The sequence below is a fragment of the Grampus griseus genome (assembly GCF_964374135.1).
Source record: "Grampus griseus genome assembly, chromosome: 9".
Lineage (NCBI taxonomy): Eukaryota > Metazoa > Chordata > Mammalia > Artiodactyla > Delphinidae > Grampus > Grampus griseus.
Window position 1 is genome coordinate 95,915,030 of NC_139003.1, and position 22,635 is coordinate 95,937,664.

The 22,635-nt window shown below is 64.7% G+C and overlaps 1 protein-coding gene across 6 annotated transcripts in view; it reads right to left on the reverse strand.

Annotated features, from left to right (window-relative positions):
- The window catches only part of CAMK2B (calcium/calmodulin dependent protein kinase II beta), a 95,022-nt gene that overhangs the window by 7,908 nt on the left and 64,479 nt on the right, over positions 1–22,635 (reverse strand). For 2 of the 6 annotated variants that reach the window (XM_082662157.1, XM_082662155.1), the window contains exons 6-18: positions 18,262–18,334; positions 14,841–14,943; positions 14,669–14,752; positions 13,872–13,966; positions 13,589–13,711; positions 13,046–13,129; positions 12,261–12,303; positions 11,264–11,338; positions 6,073–6,110; positions 5,830–5,901; positions 4,300–4,344; positions 2,689–2,737; positions 755–835 (exon numbers count right to left, since the gene is read on the reverse strand). In XM_082662157.1, the coding sequence (XP_082518283.1) occupies positions 755–835; positions 2,689–2,737; positions 4,300–4,344; positions 5,830–5,901; positions 6,073–6,110; positions 11,264–11,338; positions 12,261–12,303; positions 13,046–13,129; positions 13,589–13,711; positions 13,872–13,966; positions 14,669–14,752; positions 14,841–14,943; positions 18,262–18,334 (965 nt within the window). Of the gene's footprint in view, positions 1–754; positions 836–1,177; positions 1,292–2,688; positions 2,738–4,299; positions 4,345–5,829; positions 5,902–6,072; positions 6,111–11,263; positions 11,339–12,260; positions 12,304–13,045; positions 13,130–13,588; positions 13,712–13,871; positions 13,967–14,668; positions 14,753–14,840; positions 14,944–18,261; positions 18,335–22,635 lie in introns of all 6 variants that reach the window. The other 4 variants (XM_082662160.1, XM_082662156.1, XM_082662158.1 and 1 more) reach the window with 4 other exon arrangements.

The following is a 22,635-nucleotide window of genomic DNA, read 5'->3' on the forward strand; positions in this document are numbered from 1 at the left end:
GATGGAGGGGGACAGAGGGGTGGAGAAGGGACGTGGCAGTGGAGCGTGACAGAGAGGGGTGTGGGGCACAGGGGGAAGCTTCAGGAACGTTCAGCCAGCTGCACCTGTCTGACCAGGTCGGTGGGGGCACGTGGAAAGCTGCTGCGGGCAGAGGGTCCCCTCCATTGAAGGGCAGCCTGGCCCAGGAAGGGACAGAGGAGACAGCCCAGTGCAGGACAGGCCCTCGGTCAGCGCCCGACAGGTGAGGAAGGGGTGAGTGAGTGAAGGATGAGCAGAACGTCCGGCCTCTCTGTGGAGAACCAAGTTCTGCAGGGAGGCCGGGCCCTTTCTTCTCCCCTTAAACCCCCAGGCCTGTGGTTGAGAGGATTTCTATAACAGCGCTTTGTGCCTGGGCTCCCCGAGGCTCCCTGGGGCCCACACGGAGTCAGCGTGACTGGCAAGGGCACGGCCCAGGGCCCGAGGGGCAGGGCACATGGGTGGGCGGCCTCAGAGGGGCCCTGCCGGCTGCCCTGGGCCTGGGAGACCCTCTGAGGGAGAGGCCTGGGGCCCCGGACAGCAGTGCGGGGAGCAGTGTGGGAGGTGAGGGTCGGGGAACCGGGCTGGGGGGTAGTTAGCGCGTGTGCCCCCCGACGGCCAGCCAGGCCACACAGTTAGCCAGGCCTCGGCAGCCCGGCCTGGGAGCAGCTGAGGCCGTGCACGGCAGGACGCAGGAGCCGCTGGGCAGCAGAAGCAGCAGGCCTGGGGCACTACTTACATGGGGTGGGCGGGGGGCCCTCGGCTTCCGGGGTCCCCGAGCCCCTCCTCACGGAGCTCAGGATGTCACAGATTCTGGGGGCTGGGTGGACAGGAGGCAGACATATGAGGAGGCTGCCGGGCGAGGCTGGGGGAGAGGAAGCAGGGCCCCTGCTCTCTGCCGCCCTGGGGCCTGTCTCAGCATCAAGGAGCCCTGGCCCTGACACCCGAGCAGAACGGTGGACCGGGCGGCCCCCCAGGCCAGTGGGGAAGGCCCGCACGGCGGGGGGCTTGAGGGGCAGAGGCCCTGGGGAGCCTCAGAGGGGGGCTGTCGGGGGCAGGCTGGTGCCCAAGCTCGGCCGGCCCTTGGATCTCAAGTGCCCCCTCAGAGGAGCTGCAGGCCCTTCAGGGAGACCCCCACAGCAGCAGGGGCCCGGCTACTTACATGGGGTGGGCAGGGGGCTTATGGGAGCCGGAGGCGGGCAGGGCGGGGGGCCCTCGCCTTCTAGGGTCCCCGAGCCCCTCCTCACGGAGCTCAAGATGTCAGGGACCCTGGGGGCTGAGCGGACAGACGAGATGTGAACACGCAGGTGAGGACACGCAGGAGAGGAGGGGGAGTGCAGGAGAAGGAGAGGGGCTAAGCTGGAGAACCACGCGGTGGGGTCCAGGGCTCCTGGAGCGCCATCACCCCCACGCGCCCAGGGCTGTGCGATCACAGCAGGTATGTGAGGCAGACACAGGACCACGTGCAGGGCTGGACACGGGGCCTTCGAAGGCCGGCCTCCAGGTGGGAAGGTTGTGTGCCAAGGCCAGCAGAGGCCAGGCCTGGGCCCACCGAGGCTTCTCCGCATCTGACGGATGACACAGCTGAGCTGAGAGGCCCCCGGGGCCCCTGTGCCTGCCCTGCCCTGCCCCGCGAGGCCCCTCGGGCATCTGCCCACCCTCCCCCAGCCAGACAAGGGGTTGGGACGAGGCTGGCCAGGCTGGCCCGCTCCCCTGTGCTCCTGCAGGCTCGGGCTGCCTCAGGCCCCCAGCCTGCTGAGGCAGGGACAGAACCACAGGACAGGGCCTGGGAGAGGTCTGCAGACCTCCATGCTCCATGCTGATGGTTCGGGGCCTGCAGTCTGGAGAAAACACGTGAACGCCCACCCTCCCTGCGTCCAGAGGCCAAAGCCTTATGCTCGCTTCCACTCTGGGGCAGGGAGGGTACTCAGGACAGGGTCACTGCATCCCCCCTAAACTGGCTGAGTGGCCACTGTCCAGCCCAGGGGCAGCCCTGAGGGCACCCAGCGCTCAACTACAAGCGCATGGCCAAGAGGGTCAGGCGGGCCCTCCACGTGGGGACGGGCGGCCTGGCCTGAGTGGAGGGGGGACCAGATCCCCTCCCTGGGGGCAGCTGAGGAAGCCGAGGGTGGAAGAGGGGGCCCTGGGTGAGCACACGGTACCCGGCACCCTGGGGCCCTTGTGGGGCACAGACGGAGCACGGCCCAGCTCGGCCTGGGAGCCCTGAGAGTGGGTGGGAGCTCGAGTCTCTGCAGCCCACCCCCCAATCCCACAACGAGCCCAGGAAACGCCCCTTGCTGCCCATCCCCGAATTGACTGCCAGCCGGGCAGGCACAGGTTTAAGGACCTTTGAGAGAAGAAACAGCAGATTCAACCGTGGGAACTGGGCGCACAGCCCCCAGAGCAATCTGGGGGCCCGTGCAGAGAACTGGCCCAGCCAGGGCAGCGGCTTCCTCGCTGCTCAGGGAGCCCGGGCCCGTCAGGCTCTGCTTGGATGCTATTCCGGAGACTGCCCGGCGCCGGTCTGTACCCAGGCTCAGGTGGGACTGCAGCCCTGAGCAGGGTCAGCCCTTGGGCACACGCCCGCACCACAGGCCTCGGCCTTTCTCCATCCCGGCTCCCCACCCGCCAGTGGCCCGCCCCGCTGCCCCCGCAGGCGGGGAGCTGGGGTACCTTTTGTGTCTTCATCCTCTATGGTGGTGTGGGTGCTGTCAGACGACTCCTGGGGAGACACGGGGAGACAACGGGTCAGGACGTGGCCTGAACCCCAGAAACCCACAGGCAGCGCTGGAGCTTCACACCAGCCCCAGGGGTCACCTGTCCCCAGGCTGGGCCGCCATGTCCCCAACAGCTGAGGACCCCAACTTCCCCTTATCCCCACAAGGCACACCCAGTGGAAAGACTCCGTGTGCTCAGATGACTCATCCACAAGAGAGGAAAACAAGCTTTTTGGAATTCCAAGATTCCGAGTAGAGCAGAAAATCACCCAGAGCCCGTGCATTTTGGCAGACAAGGCGGAAGCTTCCAGTAGCTGCTCCGGAGCCCTGGCCTGGCCCAGACAGACTGCAGCAGCGACCACACCTCCTCCCCAGGCCCGGACCGTCCAGCCAGGCCTGGCCTTACCTCTCGGGTGGCCTTAAGGGCAGAGAGGGGGCCCCAGCACCTCCTACCTCACTCCTGGCTTACTGCCCTTCAGATATAAAACCAGGTGCCAGCCACCTGTCACCGGGTCCCCAGAAGGCCTGCCTGCTCCTCAGAAGGAACATCTTAACAGGGTCCCCAAGGGACCCCCCGCCCCCTCCAGCCCCCTCACAGGACACACTGCTTTGGGCCCTGGCCCAGGAATGCGGGTGTCTACAGGTTGTAGGATCAGGGCTCACACCACAGCCCCAGAAGCCTCACTCCAGACACAGCATCCTAGGAACACTCATCCCTGGCCCCGAGTCACAGAGGACACCCGGGCTCTTCCTAGCACCTTGAGCCTGGGGGCCGGCCCACAGCCAGTTGCCCAAGGCCCCCTGGTCCTGGCCCATGGCTGGGGTGTGTGGAGACCCTTTGAGGATCCCAGGCCCAGGTGGAAGTCCGCTTCTGGAAACACAGCGTGGCCGCCCACCCATCCCTCCCCCCACCCCAGAGAGCCAGCCCCTTCCCTGGCCCCGGGGTGAAGATGCCGATGGGATGGGAGCTGATGCCAGAGCAGAGAGGAGGGGCAGGAGGAGGGGGCAGCTCAGCGGGCAGCACCGGGCGCAGCGGGCAGAGGCGACGAGCAACGGGTGAGGTCGGGGAGTCTGTGCTGCTCCCCTCTCCCCCGCCCCACACTCGGGGGCACGCCGGGCAGCCCACGCCGGCCCTTCTCCCCCGGAGCACGCAGCCCTGGCCGCGCATCATGGAGGACACCCAGGCTCTTCCTGGCGCCCTGAGCCTCTGAAATGGGCCCTGCATTCAGCTGCTCCTGGCTAGGCTGGACCTGGCCATCGCCAAGGCAGGATGGAGAGGGTCTGAGAAGTGGACCCTGCTCAGGACATGAGGAAGCCCAGGCTCCTGTGTCCACCGTGGACTTGGTACAACCATGCCTCCAAAAAGGGCCGCACCTGGGGCCTTTCCCCAAAAGGGAGCAGCCCGCGGACCTGGGGGGCTCTGTCCTGCCTTGGGAGGGGTCCCTGCACAGTTGTCTTGGCACAAATGCTTCCCCGGGGTCAACATCCCAGAGCTTCCCCAGGGCCAGGGGGTCTGCCTACTGCCTGAGCAGACACTCCCAAGAGGGCAGTGAGGAACGCGCAGTACCTTGATCCCGTCCACTGGGTTATGAATGACGGTGGTTTGAGGTTCCTACAGAAGAAGGAAGCACAGAGGAAGGAAAGAGGGAAGTGAGAAGAGGAGGAGAGTGGAGGCCCCCCAGAGGAGAGGAGAGGAGAGGAGAGGGTGGCAGCTCAGCAGGGCGGCAGATGGCCAGCGGGGAGCAGAGCAGCTGGAGAGAAACCTGGGACGATGTAGATGGAACAAGCAGACCTGCCGGGACCTCGCCGGCGCCTGTGACGGGAGGGCGATGGAGAGCGTGCGCCTGAGGGCGGTGGCGAGAAGCCACACGCTGGGTGCCCTGCCTCGGGCGCGCCGCCTCCTCTCTTTGCAGCCGGGCCCTCTGCCTCGGCATGGGCGGGGCACAGTTTGAAGATGTCATGGGGGTGGGGTGGCACATGGGATGGATGGGGTCCGAGACGGGGCTGGCTGCGAGGCCGGCACGTGGGACCCTCCCCTCCTGGACCAAGGCTGCCCTCCCACTCGCTGGATGGCCATTCGGCAAACCCAGCCTCTCCACGGGCGGTCCAGGGCTCACACCCAGAAGCATGGCCTGGGGCCCGCGGGGACACCAAGTGTGCTTTCAGCAAACTCAGAACCTGTGGACCAGCAAACCCCAGCCTCTCGGGATGGCCTGCTCTACACGAGACACCACAGGCGCACAGCATACTGGGCAGGAGGGCCGGTACCCGCTGGCCACAACCCTGCACCACCAGCTCCATCCCCTGGACAGGACCCTCCAGGTGAGGGCTGGTGCTGGCGGGTCCGTCTGACCTCACGTCTGCCCAGCCCTCCCCAGCAGGAGCCCCCTGAACCCTCCAGGCAGCCACAGGCCCGCACAGCCATAGAAGTGTACCTCCCCACACCTGCCTCGGGGCCTGCAGGACACAGACTCTGATGGGAAATGCCATGGCTGCTGCTGTCCTAGACCCGACAGCTGTTGCTGGGCCATCACCAGGGAAACCACCAAGGGGTCTCTGTCTCCCTCCAGATCACCGGGCTCTGAAGCTAAGGTCAGGCCCACCCATTCTTCCTGGGGAGAAACCAAAGGCCCCCACCTCCCAGACAGCACACCCCTGCAGCACCCAGGAGAGGGGTTGGCGGGGGAGTCCCCACCGCCTAACCTGTCCTCACCCCCGACCCCCGGGCCACTCTCCCTGCAGAGCCTGCCTGGGCCCATCAACGGGGGGTCAGCCCGTTGCAAGCAGAGAGGCCGAGCAAGGTTGGTGCCCTGCATCCTGGCTCTCAGCCTCACTGGCTCCCTGACGGGCTCTCACTGCTGACCCACAAGTCAGCAGGGGCCTGTCCGCTGCACCCAGAGCGGCTCTCCGGCACAGCCTGAACTGGAGTCCACCCTCACTCCCACACCCGAGCGGTGGTGGGGCTGGAAGGGCTAAGTGTCATCTGTCAGAGACAGGCTGGCACACACCCCAGCTTTACCCCCGGCCTCCCGACAGGTGGCTAGCACACAGCCAGGGTACGGGAGGGCCGAGAAGCGGGGGACGAGGGGTTCAGTACCAGGGCAGCTGGAGGAAGCGTCCCCTTAGGGCTGGTGGCAGCTGCACTGTTTTTGGTGCTATTCGTCTGGGGCTGCAGAGAGAGGAAGAGAAGCCATTAGGGAGAGAATGAGGGGGTCACGCCCCTTCCTTGGGAGGGGAGGAGGCCCAGAGGGAGCTTTGGGGATTGGGCAAAGCTGTAGGCTCGAGATGGGGGGTGGGGGGGGTGGGGCCCAGACCCCCCAGGGCCAAGCCAGCGCCTCACCTTGACTCCGTCTGCTTTCTTGTTGAGTAAACTCTTCGCTGCTGCATTGGAGGAAACAGACGTGATGAGTGAGGGGCCCGGGTCCCAGGACAGCCCACCCCCTCGGCATGAGGCAGCCTCGGGGGCCTGCAAGGAGCCTGGGCTCCCCAAGACTGAGCGAGCAGGCGACCCAAGGTCCCAAGGCAGAGGTAGCTTCTGCGCCCAGCTGGGGACAGAGCAGGCCTGCGTCCTGTGCCGAGCAGGGCCGCCCTGGGGAAGGCCTGGCCAGCGCTGCCCGAGGACCCTCGTCCCCGGGACAGGGCCTTCCCCCCGGCCATCCACCATGACCTTGGAGGACACCAAGGTTTCTCCTCCCACCTGTGACCAGCAGCTTCCAGGAGGGCAGCATGCAGGTTCCCCGAAAAGGAAGGCAGGGCGCTGCCCGTCACCCGAGATGGGAACACAGGGCAGGACAGCAGGTTGGAGTGGTAGGCACCCCCATGTCCTCAGGCAGGGGTGGGTGGGCTGCAGCTGGCCACCCACAAAGGGAGGGGCTTGCCCCAACCCCCGGTGCCTGCTCTCAGCCTCCTGGCCCCCCTCCCCTGGCAGACTGGACTCGGAGCTCTGGTCCCACGGTCAGGCCTCAGGCCACGCCTCTCAGCTCAGAGCCCCGGGGGGCAGCCTCACTCTCCCTCTTAAACCACCCCGCAGCCCGAGCCTTGGGGCCACCGCTCGGCCTTGCTCTGGCAGCACTGACTGGGCCAACTCGGGCCTCTGTGCCCACCCACCAAGGACCTTAAGCTCTGAGTGACATCAACAGGATGACACACCTGGGGGAGGGTCCAAAGAGCCACCTGCACCCCAGGTTCCCACCACCCCTCAGAAGCCCAGGCCCAGCAGACGGCCCGTCTCATCCCAGCCTTCCCCGCACCCCCGGGGAGGAGGTCGGGGGCAGCCCAGCTCTGCCTCTGCCTCTCTGTGAGCCAGTTTCAGGGGCCCTGACCTGCCACACCCCACAGGCCCTTAGCCCCCCAGCATCTGCACCCTCTGCAGAGATTAGTTTTAATTACAGAACTCGAAAAAAAAAAAAAGAAAACAAAGGAAGTCAGCTTACCTTACGGAAAAGGAAAGGTGAGAAGGGGAGGAGAGGGAGTGAGGAAGAAAGAAGAGAGAGAAAACAAGGTTTGTGGACGTTCAGGCAGGGAGTGCAAGTCTGCAGCCCAGGGCTCAGCGGCTCCTGCCTCACCCGCCCTGCCCACGCTCACACCAAGCAGTGCCCCAGGACAGCCGGTGCGGGTTAGAGAAGCAGCCCTGGGTTCGGATGCCGGAGGGTGGGGTCCCTCGCCTTGGAAGGAAGGTGGCACAGTCCCCACCACCGGCTCCAAAAGCTCTGGCTGGCCAGCCCTGAAGGGGAGGCCGCCTGCCCAGAGGGAGGAGGGTGGCCCCCAGCAGGCCTGTGCGGGGGGGACCTTTCCTGCTGGGAACATCCCTGGAGGCCGTTGACTCGGCCGGCACATCAGAAAGACCCAGAGAGATGCAGCGATTCTCAAAGTGCGGTCCCCCTGGACCCCACCCCTGCCCCCGCCAGCAACGTCAGCATCTCATCGCCTGGGCTGCCCCAGACCTCCTGAGGCAGAAACTCGGGGGTGGGCTCGGCATCAGTTTAACTGTTCATCTGCTCTGGGGGATCCTGATGCCTTCAGTTCGAGAACCACTGGTCAAGGTCCCCAGTGCAGCGACCAGGCCGCTGGGCCACCCCCTGCTGATTGCCTTACCCTGTCCAGGTGGCCATTGCCGCCCTCCGGGCTTTGCTTTGGCACACAGGTGGCTGCCCCCAGCCAGAGGGCCCCGCGGGGTTATCGGAGACCTGCTACACTGGGCGCAGCCTCAGTTCCCAGCCTTCCTCCCCAACGGACCCATCAATTCCCTCAAGTTTCCCTCCCAGGATCCACGGGCCAAAGTTTAACGAGAAACCTGACTCCTGGCCCAACCCTGTCGCCCGGTGGGCTTCACCCCGTGAGAAGCATCACAGTACCCCAGCGAGTGAAGGGACCACAGGTCATCCCTTTCCTCGTCCCCCAGTTCATCCTCCCAAGGGCGAGGCCTCACCTGGTGAGGCCGGACTCCGCAGGCATCCAGGACCAGAAATGCCGCCTGCTCAGGGCCACAACCCACTTCCCACTGCGGGGACTGTGAAAACCTCCCAGGTGGCAGCTACGTCCGCATGCCTGTAACTCACCACGGAGGAACAATCGAGCCCTGCAGACATGGGAACTCCCGGGCCTCCAGGGCCTGCAGCCTCACTCCTGACCAGCATGGCCCTAGCCTCCCTACTGACCCCGAAGTGGGGGTCGTGCTGTGGTCACAGAGCCCAGGGACCCTGTTTATGCTGGCTGACCAGCTGGCTGGACACAGCTGGAGGAAAGTGGGGTCCAGCCCGTCTTGAAGGCACTCGTCGTGAGAGCTGAGCAGACGAGCAAGCTGACCCCCGCCCCCAATTTAAGGTGGGCAGTCTGGGGAGAGTCACCTCCCAGTGCCACACAGCCTTGGCCAGCGGCATTCCCGGCCAGCTGAGTTAGAGCCAGTGCACGCCAGTGCTGGTCTGAGAAGTCCGGTCAGGGCCAGCCCAGTGCCCTGGTGGGGGCAGAGTCAGCTCTGCCTGGTCTTCCCCTTGGGCAGGAAAGGGGGGCCCCTGGGTCAGACCCTGGGACAGTCCTGGGTCTTAAGAGGGTTCCCTTCAGTCCCTGATTCTATCAAAACCCACATTCCAGACCGTGCTACACGGGACGGTACCAGTTCCCCTCCCTAACAAGCCACCCCTCAGGGGACTCAGTCCGCCACCACGGCCCAGGCTCCAGGATGCCCTGCAGCAGACACCTGTCCTTGTAATCCATTCCCGAACACTCCTCCTTGCGAACCCCTGTAACCTACACCTGCGTGTCTGGGTACAGGGTGTCTGGACACACAGCTGCCGTCTTCCTGAGCTCAGCTCCTGGCCGCCGCGTTTCCTGGAAATTCACATCTCTGTCTGAGAATAATTCCAGAATCCTGTTGACTCCTGTCTACACTAGCGGTCAAAGGCATAGGGAGTTTCCTTTGTGTTTCCTCAAGTCGAATTCAAGTCGAATTCATTACTACACAGCAGGAGCCAAGGTGGACCAACCAGGCGCCCTAGACCCCCGGAGACAAGCAGAGACCCTCTGCCCCACCCTGGCCCGGGTCCTTGGGGCCAGGTCATCATTGCCACCCCAGCAGTTTGCCTGAGTCTCCTCTTGGTGAAGGCCAAGTGGGACTGACCAGGCCGCCTTGATGAACTGCAAGAGATCTACAAAGACACCCGGTCTTCCGCTGGCCGAGGGTACTACGTCACCCCAGAGGCCGTCATCCACAGAGAAACAATGGCCTTGGGACTGAGCCCCCTGCCTGCCATGTCTGCTGGGTCCAACGCACTGGCTGAGGTGGGCTGACCTAGCGGGGATGGGGGCTCAACCCACAGGGCCCAGCCTTTACCTCGTCCCCTAGCTCATCACTCAGGGACAGCCATGCTGGGCTCTGTCCACATGCACGGACCACCCCCAGGACAGAGCAGCCCTGGGCGCCGGGGGCAGAGCCGCACATGCTCGCGGCCTCATGCACGGACGCTCCACATCCCCTTGCAGGCAGCGGGCATTGCAGGTGGGAGCCCCAGGCAGAGAGCGGCTCAGAGGCGCCTGCCTCGCTCACCGCTGCCCCACCCCCGGCTTCACCAGGAGCCCCTAGTCTCACTGTCTCGTGTCCCACTGCCCCTCCCTCCCTCTCAGGTGCTTCGGAAAGGCCCAAAAAATGAAGCTGACTCAGGACGACCCCGGGGGCCTGCCTGCTGGACCCGTCACCAGGCTCACGGGAGGAGCACAGGCCCTCCTGCTGAGGACAGCCCTGCCCTGAAAGCCCCAGGAGGCAGCAGCCGGGGTTCTCTGGGTGGGCAGGCGGGCCTGCATACCCTGTGGGGTCACGGGGTAAGAGCTGGGCTGGATGTGCAGTAAAGAAAGGGCCCGGGGGCTTCCCTGGTGGCGCAGTGGCTGGGAGTCCGCCTGCCGATGCAGGGGACACGGGTTCGTGCCCCGGTCTGGGAAGATCCCACATGCTGCGGAGCGGCTGGGCCCATGAGCCATGGCCGCTGAGCCTGCGCATCTGGAGCCTGTGCTCCGCAACGGGAGAGGCCACAGCAGTGAGAGCCCCGCGTACCCCCCACCAAAAAAAAAAGAAAAAAGAAAGGGCCTGGGCCTGGGAGGGGCTGGGCGTCTGCCCTGTCCCGGCCGACACTCGAGGCACTGGCAGGAAATGCCGGGCTTCTTCTAGGCTCTGCCCGCCCTACACTTGTGCCACCCTCAGCTCAGGCTGGGGCCATGGGCCCACTAGGAAGTCTTGGGGTCCACTAGCCTCATGTGATGCGGCCAAGGTCACGGTTGGATAAGCGGGAGCTAGCATGGGCCTTCTGGGAGGTCTGCCCCTCACAGACTGGGGCACAGGTTAGCAGAATGAGCCTCTCCCCTCACAGGGTGGGGACGAGGTAATGGGGGCCTCGTAGAAAGAAACCAAGAGGAGGCCTTCAGAGTCATTCTCTGGGTGGCCGAGGGCCCCGTCTTGGGGCTCATGGGGCAGACGTGCGTGTTTGGGACTCAGCACAGACCACCGGCTCCGTGCGAGCGGCTGGAAGCACAGGGCAGAGCCCTGGGCGCGTGTGCGGGACAGGTCGGGGGTGGCCAGGGTGGCCAGTGGGCTCTCACGGGGCAGGGTCTCTGCCCACGCCCTTCTCCCCAGGGCCCCCACTCGGGATTTAAACTCCCAGCAGCAGCCCTGAGGCTTCCTGGGGTTGGTGTCAAGGTCATTCTGAGCGGGGGTCATGATGGACAAGCGGGGCGTGAGACTGAGACAGCAAAGGGCTCTGACCAGAGGGGTCTCCTGACCCCCAGACTCAGAAACCAGGACTGGGGAATTCGGTCAAAGGCATGGAGGGCAACTCGGCTCAGGGGTCAGCTAGCCTGGCCCCTCCTGAAATAGGTGGGGTCTGAGGCCGCTGGGACAGTTGGGGCTGCCTCCCTGCCCACGGGGGCTCTGTGGGCGTGTCCACGGCGGGAGCAGGGGCTCCCGGGGCCTCTGGGGAGGCTCTCAAGGCCCAGCCGGCGGCTGCGTGCAGCGAAGGGACCTGCATGCCGACAGGCGGGACATCTACCTTGTTCCACCAGCCCCATGGTGGTGCCGGAGGCCGCGGTGGACATTGTGGCTGGAGCGGTGGTCTGTCTGCCCACTGTTAGCACCGGGTTAGAGACGAGGGGAGGGGCGGACACAGACGAGGGGTGGGCGAGGTGAGGGAAGAGAAGAGACAAAGGAAGCAGAAGAAGATTAGAGTCAAAGTTTAGGTGACAGATGGTTCCAGAATCCCTTCACAGGAGCGTGAAAACAAGATGGAGACCGACGGACACCGGAAAAGCGTTTGCCTCCTTTCTCCTTGGAAAACCCCAGCGGGGCCTTCCGGGTGCCGGGCTGGGCGTGCGGACAGGACACGTCCTGTTAGTACTGGTGTGACGGCATGCCCCCCCGCCCGGCAGCACAGCACCACAGCAAAAGTAACAGGATGGGGCGCGTGCTGATGCAAACGGACAACGAGGACGGACCACAGACGCACCCGCACCAGCATCGCGGGCCACAGACAAGCCACAGGAGCGCCGGGGGCAGCGGCCCTCCTCGGGTGACACTGTCCCCGCTGGGCCTGCCTGGGCCCATGGCCTCAGGGGCGCCGACAGCCCCCCAGAGCGGCCGCACACCCCCAGCCCTGCCCACCCTCGGCGCCCGGGTGGGCGGCCGCCAGCCAGAGCATCGGAGCCTCCTCTAGCCGCCCCCCAACCCACACACAGAACGGGTGCTCAGAGGATTCAGGACAACAACGAGGCCACAGAGGTGCCGACCAACGCCTGCACAGACACACGGAGCTGCGGCCCGGCCGGCGGGCAGCTCAGACACAGACCCAACACTCAGGGACGGGCCCTCGCGGGGCCCGGCCGTAGCCCAGGCCTCCTCTGTGGCCCGAGGGTCTCAGAGGGCGGAAGGTCGAGCCGGGCCAGCAGCAGAGGAGGGGACAGTGGGGTGAGGACACGGCAGGCAGCTGGTGGCGGGTCGTTCCCCAGCCTTCCCGCCGGAGGCCTGCTCCTCCTGGAGAAGGCTCTACTCACCTGAGAAATTCCGCGTGGCCAGCATGGTGGTGAGGATCGCGCCCTGGGGAGAGACACACGGCTGAGGCCAGGCGGAGACCCCCGCCCGCACCTCGAGTCACGGCCTCGCAGAGAGGCAGCTGCACCCAGACATGCCACCCACGTCCAGCATTAAAACAGGGACGCACCCCAGGTCCTAAACTGCCCACTGAGCCCAGCTCTTAAAGGCGTCAAGACCCCCCGGGGCTGCAGCTGGGGGTCTGCCTCTCCCCACGCCACCTCCTCTCCCTGACAGGCACGTGCACGCCAGCCGCCAGGCCTGGACACTCACTCTCAGCACAGAGCAGCCTGTCGGGAGGGCGGGCCTGGCTCCCAACGGCCTCCCTGCCCAGGGCCCCCCACCCTCCCTCCCGCCCTCCCCCTGCCCACGCAAGCAGCAGAGCTCAGCTGATCTCCTGACCAAACCTGCCCCAGGTCAGAAGCTTCTCAGCCTTCTCCCACTCAGAAAGTATGACCGACCACAGGGCGCCTTTCCCCCCAGGGAGCCCCAGGAATGCCTCATGGGCGGCGTGGGCGGCTGAGGAGGGACCAGCTGTGCACCTGGGGGCCAGGCTCACGTCTGGGCACCTCTGGTGTTGTTGCCATGGGGGGGCTAGTCTGGGACGGCGCTGACGAGCAGCCCATCCTAGGTGACTGGGACCCCCACAGGCCTGCCCGAGCCCCGGGCAGGGCCCTCGGCCCCTCTGGGTGGGGGAGCACGTGTGCCCGGCGTGGCACCCTGGCCCTCACTGGGGTCGGCATCTCACCTTGAGCTTCCGCCGGGCATTGAACTTTTTCAGGCACTCCACGGTCTCCTGCCTGTGCATCATGGAGGCCACAGTGGAGCGTTGCTGTGGGGAGGGGGGAGGGAGGAGGGGGTCACACGCTGCAAGGAGCCCTGAGGGGCATCAGCTCTGTCCCCAAGGCGGGGCTCTGAAGAGGGGGCTCGGAGCAAGGCTCAGGGCAGCAGCACCCCCAGGGCCCTTGTGCCAAGAGCTGCCGGCCGCCCACTGCAGCCAGAGGCCACCTGTCCCCGCTGCTTGCCTAACCCCCCAGCCCGTCACCCCTCATGGCCCGTCCGCCCCCCTACCTGTCCCTCACCCACCTCACTACTCTATCCCCTCACGCCCTGGACTGGGCCTCCTCTTCCCACAGAGCTCCTTAGTCTCCCAGGGACTAAGGTCTTTAAACCCACCAGCCTCAAAGCCACAGGCCACGCAGCCCCCGGGAAACCAGGGGACCCACCGGATGCGAGGAGAGCGCGCCAGGGTCAACGCGCCGGGGGGTGGTCCGAGGCTGGGGCGACTTACGCAGACCCATGGGTGCTTCAGCGCCTCGTGCGCCGTGATGCGCTTGGCAGGGTTGATGGTCAACATCTGGTTGATGAGGTTTTTGGCTTCAGGAGTGACCGTGTCCCACTCCGGGGATGGGAACTACGAAGGGAAGCCATGCACAAGGGAGCCTAAAGCCCCCTTCCCAGGCAGAAGACGGAATTCTCCGGGGGGGGCCTCATCTGGAAACGGGCGGCGTCACCCCGCTCCCTGCCTCTGCCTCCCCCAGATGGGGAGGGTCGGGGGTGGTCCCGGCACTCACGTCGTAGGCCCCGGCCTTGATCTGCTGGTACAGCTTGTGCTGGTCCTCGTCCCAGAAGGGTGGGTAGCCCACCAGCAAGATGTACAGGATCACCCCTGCGGGGAACCGCAAGCGCAGGGCCTCGCACTGCCGCCCTCACCGCCTGCGCCCAGCGGCTCAGCCCCAGCCCACAGAGCCCACAGCGCGGCCACAAGCCAGTGGGGCGCTGCTGCGTGGGGTCAGCTGTGTGACCCCCGGCGTGGGGGTCATATGCCCAGCTCTGCCGCCTGACAGCTAGGGGACCCTCAGCCAGTTTCTCAGCATCAGCTAGGGTGGGGGTCACTGCCCGAAGCCAGCAAGCCCCATGAGAACACTGGGACCCTCAAGGTCCAGTGGGACCCCCCCCGGCCCCCGCAGCCAGCGTCAGCAAGTGTCACTGTTTGGAGACCCTGACGGCGGAATGGCATATACATCTCCTTCACCTCTGCTCTACCCTCATCCTACTTCACAGGAGAGGCCCGAGGCCGGCCCCCTCCGCCGCGCAGAGGACAGGCCCCGCCAGGGTGGTGTGCACGGTCTCCAGCCCTCCAGCATCCATCCACCACCTGGGCACCTGCCGCTCCTCCTCCAGACCGCTCTGCAGAGCGCGGGGCGGGTGCTGGGGCGGTGGGCTTCTCAGCAACCGCCAGGATCGCATTAGCGACTCCAGTCTGGGTGGAGAGGGCGCTCCTAGCGGGGGGTAGCCCTGTGAGTCAGCCCAGCGGCGGGTCCCTCACAGTGGCCCTGCGGCCCTACCCCGCCCCGCACACCAGCCTCACCGCACGCCCAGATGTCCACCGGCTTGCCGTACGCCTCCTTGCGCAGCACCTCTGGGGACAGGTAGCCTGGCGTGCCAGCGAACCCTAGCGGGAGGGGAAAGGGCCGTGTGAGGGGCCCCGGGGGCAGCTGACGCCCCCAGCCTGGCCCCCGGTCGGCCAGCCGGCTACTCACCAAACCAGGCCTGCTGGTCCCCCTGCACCTCGATAGCCAGGCCGAAGTCCGCCAGCTTCACTGCGGCCCCTTTGCACTTGCTGGCCAGGAGCAGGTTCTCGGGCTGCGGGGAAGGCGACCAGCCCGAGAGCATGTGGTTTACACCCGGGGGTGTCACGGGAGGGAGGGGGACAAAATAGTGCTTTGCAGACAGGGGCACACAGGCCTGACCTGTCACCACGTGGGTGTCCCTCCAGCGCAGCTGACACCCTTGGCTTGGGCGTATCCCAGAGCTCTGGGCCCCGCCGGGCCTGCACCCCGCAGTCTGTCCCTGCCCCGCACCCCCGGGGGGCAGGGACAGGCGCCCCAGAGCTGAGGGAAGCTGGCTTTCAAAGCGCAAGCTTGTGAACTCAGGGCGCTGGGACCAAAAACTGAGCGCAGCCTACAGGCCCTGGCAGGCTGTGCAGGGGCCCGGGACGTCCACCGGCAGAGGGGCTTCCCTCCCTTCACCACGGCTGGCCGCACAGACAACTGCCTGCCGGAGCGCTCAGGCGCTGCTGGCAGGACGGCAGCCCTCAAAGGGCAAGAAGGAACAACCGAGGGCCCCGAGAGCCTGGCAGTGCAGGACGTCTGTCCACCAAGTCCCACCGGCCCCATGCTGGCCGGAGGGGGCCTGCCTCGACCGCAGGTGGGAAAGGTCCCATGCAGACCTCCCTGAGTCGGGCAGCAGCGCCCTTCCTCAAGCTGGAAGGACATTCATCCCTGTCCCACTGGAGCGCCGAGGCTGCTGCCCCCTGATTGGGGACACTTGGCCCCGAAGGCCCGAGGGGGTCCCTGTGCGCTGGGCCCTGTGCGCTGGGCCCCTCCCATCCCAGCCTATCCCACCAGCCTCACCACCTCCCAGCGGCCAGCGCTCAGAGCTCAAAGCCGCTGGACTTCCTCATGCCTCTCTGGGCCCTCGGCTCCCTCGCCAGGCCACCCTACCGACGGGAAGGCCCGCTGAGACCACACTGCCACTTTGGTGCTACCAAGAAAGACAAACACCACGAACCGAACTGAGTTAACCCCGCTTGTACACCTGGGGTGTTAGGACGACACACGTGGAAGAGATGAAGTATGCCAGTCCCACCCGGCAGAAACCAGTTCTTCCAGGCCCACACACAGCTGGCTGGACGAGGTGCTGTCCCTGCAGGTGATGTGCGCTGGGGACACTCAGCCCTGTCTGCCCAGCACGGCCTGGAGGCCTCTGAACATCTTTTTTTTTTTTTTTTTTTCGGATTATTGGTCTTTCTTGTTTTTAATACTCCCCTTTTCTTCCTTTTTTAAAGTTTATTTCTTAATGCATGTCCCATCAACTCTTTTGGCCACAGCGCACGCCATGTGGAACTTCCCCGACCAGGGATCGAACCCGCGCCCCCTGCATTAGAAGCACGGAATCTTAACCACTGGACCACCAGGGAAGCCCGCCTCTGAACACCTTGATTTTGCAAATGTGCGTGGGGCAAGGGGACCCCAACCTCTCCACACACCCCACATCAAGAAGTCTGAAATAAACACAACATTGTAAATCAACTATATTTCAATTTTTTAAAATTAAATTTAAAAAAGAAGTCTGAAATCGTAGGGGTCAGGGACTGCAGCTGGGGGCTTGACCTGACTTCTACAGCTCAGATACCCCCACCCCGAGGAAACAAACCAGCTCTCCTCCCCAGGAAGAAGGAGCTAAGTGAACTTGGTCCCTGGGAAGAGCTGGACAAGAAGGGTCGGGGCCGGGCGGGGCGAGAGGCAGGGGAGCCAGCTGGGTCCGAGCAGTGGTGCCCTGGCCCCGGGCTCCACCCTGGCTCCCTCGCAGCACCCTGGGATGGCATCAGCCCCCTCCACTCTCTCCACCCTCCACACCTTGGCTGAGAGGACACCCACCACAGCACTGCTTCTGGGGGGCTGTCTCAGTCATGATGGTGGAGGCCTCTCTAGAGGAGGAGGGGCAGTCTGCTCCCCCGACACCTGGCAGACTCCTGCCCCCTTTTCCTCTTTTCGGCAAGGATTCTGTTTGCCCCCAGGGCACACCTGGCCTGGGGGGAGCATCCATCTCCATTTGCCTGCTTTGGCCTCTAAGTTACTTATGCATCACGGGGTCCACAGTCAAGGGGGGATGCGCGCCCACTCCCCTGCGGCCCCTCCTCCCTGAGGCCCCCAATGAGGCCGATTCAGACAAGACACAGCGACAGAGGGGGACCCACAGGACAGGCAGACACGGCGGGCCTGGGTGGGCATGTGAAAGGACAGGGGACCACACGGCACATGCAGAGAGAGAGCGGGAACGTGAAGGGCACAGGAGAGGGTCCTGGGCCTGCTCCTGGCAGGACAACATTCCAAGAGCAGCCCCACAAAGATTAGCTCACAGACACACACCCCTCGGTGGCCCGAGGAAGGGCGTGACCCCGTTCAGCCCGAGCACCCATGGGAAAGTTGGTCTCAAACGCCACCAGCAGGTCTCTTAGCAGGGATGACAGGCCCAGGGGTCCCCCCACACCCCAACAGAAGAAACTGACCCAAACCCAGACTTGAAGAAAGCCAAAATCAAAGAAAGGAGGAGAAATTGAGAGGAGGAGGAGGGCGGAGGGGGAGGGAGGGGGAAAGGAGGGAGGGAGGCAGGAGGATGGGGTGTAGTCCTCCTGAAGACCCTCCCACCGCACTGAGCCCTGTGGGTGACAAACCTTGCTTTAAATGCTCTATGGTCACTTTGCCCAGAGCTGAGCCAAGAGCTACTAGAAGAAAGGGCTGGAAGTTTGCAGAGACCATCCAGGCTGGTCCCTCAGCCCCTGCTCCCGAGGCATCAGCCCCACCTGCACGCACATCACCTGCCAGGTGTCCCACCTGCCAGGTCCGAATCTCAACCGGAGCCCAGAAAGCGAGACCCCGAGTGGACACGTGTTAATAGGCTGATTTTTGACAACTGTCCCCTCTCAGCCCCGGAGCCTAGAGGTGTTGGGAGGGACGTGTGCAAATACATGCATGTGTGCACACACACAGACACCACGCACACAGATGTGCACACATACACATATTCTCTCACACGTGCATGAACGCACATGCATGTGCACACACATATACACACATGTGCATGTGAGCACATATACACCTGTGCCCACACAGGCACACACACATACACGTGTGCACACAGACCCACATTCTCGCATGCACGTACCTTCACACACAAACACACATGCACACACACAGGTGCTCATACACGTGCTGATGCACACGCACACACACTCTCACATGCATGCACTTTCACACGCAGACACACACGCACGTGCACACGTCCCACACACACAGTGTCTCCTGGCGCTTGCACTGCCCCAGCCCAGAGCCTCCTGGTAAACGCAACATGCAGTTACAGACAACGAACACCTGGCACAGAGCGCGGTGGGGGACTCACCTTGAGGTCCCTGTGGACGACCCCCATTTGGTGGCAATGGAGAACCGCCTCCAGGATCTGCTGGATGCAGTGACTGAAGCAAACAGCAGGCGCGTTAGTGCGGGTGGCCCCCGAAGAGTGGGCGGGGGCGCAGGAGCAGGGTGCTGTGTGGCACTGGGGGGGGGTCCCCAGCCTGGCAGGGGGCCGCGGGGAAGCAGGGAATCAAGGTGCGGCCTGCCACATGGGAGAGGAGACACTGGCCAGGAGGGGACCTCTGAGGAGCCTTCCTCACCCCCAAAGGTCAGCACAAGGGCCGGCCAGGCCCCCTGCGACCCCACCCTGCCTTCCCCTCGGGCCAGGCCCTTGGAAGTGCTGCTCAGAGGAGACACGCCTGGCCCCAGGGCCCTCCTCCCCAGGCTCATGCTGGCCAAGCCTGGACCTGAGCTGGGCGCCCTGCAGGAGGGAGGCCCGGCCTGAGCCCACACCCTGCAAGGCAGGCTGGAGATGGGGGAACCCGGGCAGGAAAGGGCAGAGGTGAGAGGGCGAGAGTGGGGTGCCGCAGTGTGGGGTGACGCCCTGGCCACTAGGGCCCCCCTCTGTTCTGGGGTAGCGCTAATGCTGCAGCCTCCAGTCACTCATGTGCTGGGGCAGGAGTCATTTCATTTGAATAAACTTGAACATCCACACTGGCTGCTGGCTGCCGTGCTAGACAGCTCAGCTCTTAGCAGCCCTGGGGTCCCGGATGCGCTCCTGGCGAAGAGGCAGCCTGGCACGGCCCAGGGCCCCAAGCCAGGGGCTTCCTTCCAGAGCCGGGAGAAGTCCCGAGCCCTCCAGGGTATTGCTGGCTGGAGGGAGAGACCCAGCTCTCCTCAGGCGCCTCCAACACCGGTGCTTCAGCAACGTGCCCTGAACATCAGACCTAGATGCCCCCAGCCCCTGTGGCCTGAGCCTGCCTCCCCCAGGTGGCCCCAGGGGACTGGAAAGTTTCCAGCTGTCCCCAAAGCCAGGCACAGACCCTGGGCTCCCATAGCAGCCCTGCAGCGTTACCAGCCACGGGGGACAGGAGGGCCACAGGCTCCCTGGAGCTCACCCCCTGGGGTCTCAGCCACAGCCCCTCTGGGTGGGGACGAGGGATGCACAGGCAGACTCCCTCAGGACCCTTCCTGCCATGGCTGGGCCCTGTGGGGTGACTGAAGGTCAGCTGGAGGGGTGGGCTTCGTTTTCCTAACAGCAAACTCAGAGAAGGGACAGGGGACCAGGCCTCTTCCTCAAATACCTATGGCCACATCTGGAGCCCACCTGCTGCATAGAAAAGTAAACCTGAGTTCCCCCCTGCGGAAACCTAGACCTCAGAATCCTGATGATGGATTCCTGAGGTTTGCAGGGGTCAAGAGGAGCCGGGCCCAAACCTGTGGGCAACAGTCCCCCAGCACCCCCTGCCCTTAGGTGCCTCTAGGGGCTGGAAAGCCCATCCCCGCCCCACGCCCTAAGCTCTCCTGCCCGACCTGCTCCCAGTGCCTCCGTCCCCACTCCTGCCCCTCCCACAACGTCCTCATCTGCCAGGAACAATCCTTTGTGGTCCTCACGCCCATCCTTGCATCCCCAGCTCCACACCCAGCCACCACCAGCCCTCCCGTGACTGCTGACACGGGCTCAGCACCCCTCCTGTCGCCCAGGCTGACCCACTCAGGGGCTTCCCTTCTCATGGGCAGAGCTCAGCCATGAGGTCGGGGAAGCTCTTTTGAGGTCAGGACAGGCTGCTGGGTGGAGACAGAGGCCAGATAAAGGCCCAGCACTTGTAGCTGAGGCCACTGAGCCAGGGCCCAGGGCAGGGGACTCTGGCTTTCCCAGTCCCCGGGAATCTGCGGCTCCCTGGCAAACCCAGAGCCCTGGGGAGGCATGCTGGGGGCACCAATGCATCCTCCCGGAGCTCAGCCTCGAGTCCCTGGATCACCCACACGCTGCAGCACCCGACCCCATACAGGGCCTCGGGGACCCTGGGGCAGACCAGCCCCCGCCTGTGCCGCTGCAGCCGGACCGTGGTTCTGCCCCGGGGAACACCCGTCCCAGCCGTGTGCCGTGTGCCCTGCCATCCCCGTGGTACCCCGCCCCTCCCTCCAGCGCATCAGCAGCCCTCACAGCCCACGGGCCGGCATCTCCTTGGCCCCTGGCCACTCCCCGAAAGCCCTGGAACGGTCCGGCCCCAAGCTCAGGCCTGCCGAGAGCCCTGCGAGTCTTCAGCTTTGGGTCGAGCCCCTCTTCTTCCTCCACCCTGTGAGCTTGCCCCGCTCTCAACCCCAGGACGCTCTCTGTACTCTCCTCCGTGTCGAGCAAGCGTGAGGCACCCCCGTCGTCCACACTGCAGTCACGCGGCGGCCCTGCGCTTTGTGTGGGCGTCTGGGCAGCGTCCGTCTCTGCTCCGGACTGTGGCCTCCATGACCACAGGGACATGTTGGTTCTTTCCTCTCGATTGTGTCCTCAGGCCCAGCCTTGTAGGAACGTGTTCCCCAAACGTCTCTCGGACCCAGGGATCCATCGGCCGCAGCACCGATTGATACGTCGGCTCAGATGGGGGTGGGCTGTGCCCTCTGCCCTCCCCCGCGTCTCCTCTTGGGGGTGCAGGGCCCCAAACCAGCGCCAGAGATGGGGTGACTGCTCCTGCTGAGCCAGCATGTCTCCCCGAGCATCACAGACCTCAGCCCGTTGGCTGAAATCCAGCCCTATAGCTCTGATGCAGCCCCTGTCCGCCCAGCCCGCAGGCCCTGCTCAGGTCACTTCGTGGCCGCCCTGATGGAGAGATGTGCTGGCTTAGCCCCCAGTACTCACAAATGAGCTAGCCAAGCAAACCACGTTCCCCAAGAGAAAACGGTGCAGGTCTGCTCACCCCCTCCCCACAGCCAGTGCGGCAACGCTGCTCGCCTGTCTCCCGGGCCTATTCTTCACAGCATCTCTGGGACCGACGTGGCAGTGGCCTCTGCGGCCTGCAGGTGGACACCACCTGCCTGGAGAGCGGCCCATTCCAGCTAGCCCACCCTCCAGGGACCTCTGGGGGGCCGCTCCCGGGGCCCTCGTCATCCTGCTCTCGCCCTGGTCTCCCGACTGAGACCACGGCCTTGGAGGACATGAGGCCGCCTGGCCAGTCATGAGGTCCTGCCTCCCTTCTGCCTGTCATTTACATCATACCGTCTTCCTCGTGGGGCCTTTTTTCATATTCTGAACTCAGAAAGTCACTTTTGTGGTCAGAATTGTTCCCAAGCGGCATTCCAGACGCTGGCCGGTCCTGGACGTTATTCTCATGGTTCTGGGCTCTGCTGTCACCTCAGATGTGCCCCTCCCCCTCCTCCCCTCCCCCCTCGCCCCCTCCCTGGGACAGCCAGCCTTCTCACGGGCCCCCATAAGCATCCCTCATGAGCCATATTGCTTTTCAGGGTTTTTAAAAATGGGCTCTAAATATTTTGAACTTTTTGCTTCCCCAGGTTTGAAAAAGACCCCTCCTTTTCCCCACAAACTCCAAAATAAAGATCCCACTTCTTCCTCAGAGGAATCTCCAGCCTTCTCGGTTAGAAAAAGGTTCAGAAAAGCAACTCCTGCCCTGCTTCCTCTTCCTCTAGAGACGTGACACGTTGGAAATTCATCACTCGCTCAGCTTTGAGCAGCACGGCCCCGGGCAGGCCACCGGAAGGGTGGCTGACGCATTTGGCGGGGGCCAGGCCTGCACGCTGGCCGGGAAGGTGCCCACCACCACGGCTGGGCGTCTAGGGCTCCAGCCTCAGCAGAGCCCAGGCCCCTTTCACTGGGGGTCCTGGGGGAACACCCTCCCAGGGCGGGAGAAAGCCTTCACCCCATCTGCCACAGTTCCTGACGATGCCCGTGGGAGACCCACCCACGTGGGCATCCACGTCACTCTCTCAGGCCGTCCTGCCCGAAGGCTAAGCACCGACAGAAAGGTCAAAAGTACGCTTCCAGGGTCCAGGACTCCCGGGAGAAGGGGCAGCCTGAGGTGCGGGTTTAACGAGTGAGGCCAGCTGGAAGGGATCCCCGAGAGTATCCCTCGCTCCCTCTCGCCCCCCTGGTAGTCTGGCTATGAGCAAGGTGGAGACTGTGAGAGGAAACTAGGCATTTGTGGGTGGGGCCCCAAACGCCAGGAAAGTCTCCACAAGGGAGGCCCAGGCAGGAAGGTCAGGATGCCGGCCATCCGGGCAGGCAGGAGGGAGCCGCAGAATTCGGGAGCGGGGGCGGGGGCAGAAGCGGTCATCGGAGAAGACGAGGTTGGAGGCAGGTGAGAGTGGGCAAGGGAGGAGCTCCGAGGACACAGGTGTCGGGGGGACGGGGCACGCGTGGGGGACGTGGCAGGGGAGGGAGTGTGGCCGTCGGGCATATGGGGAAGAGGCGGGC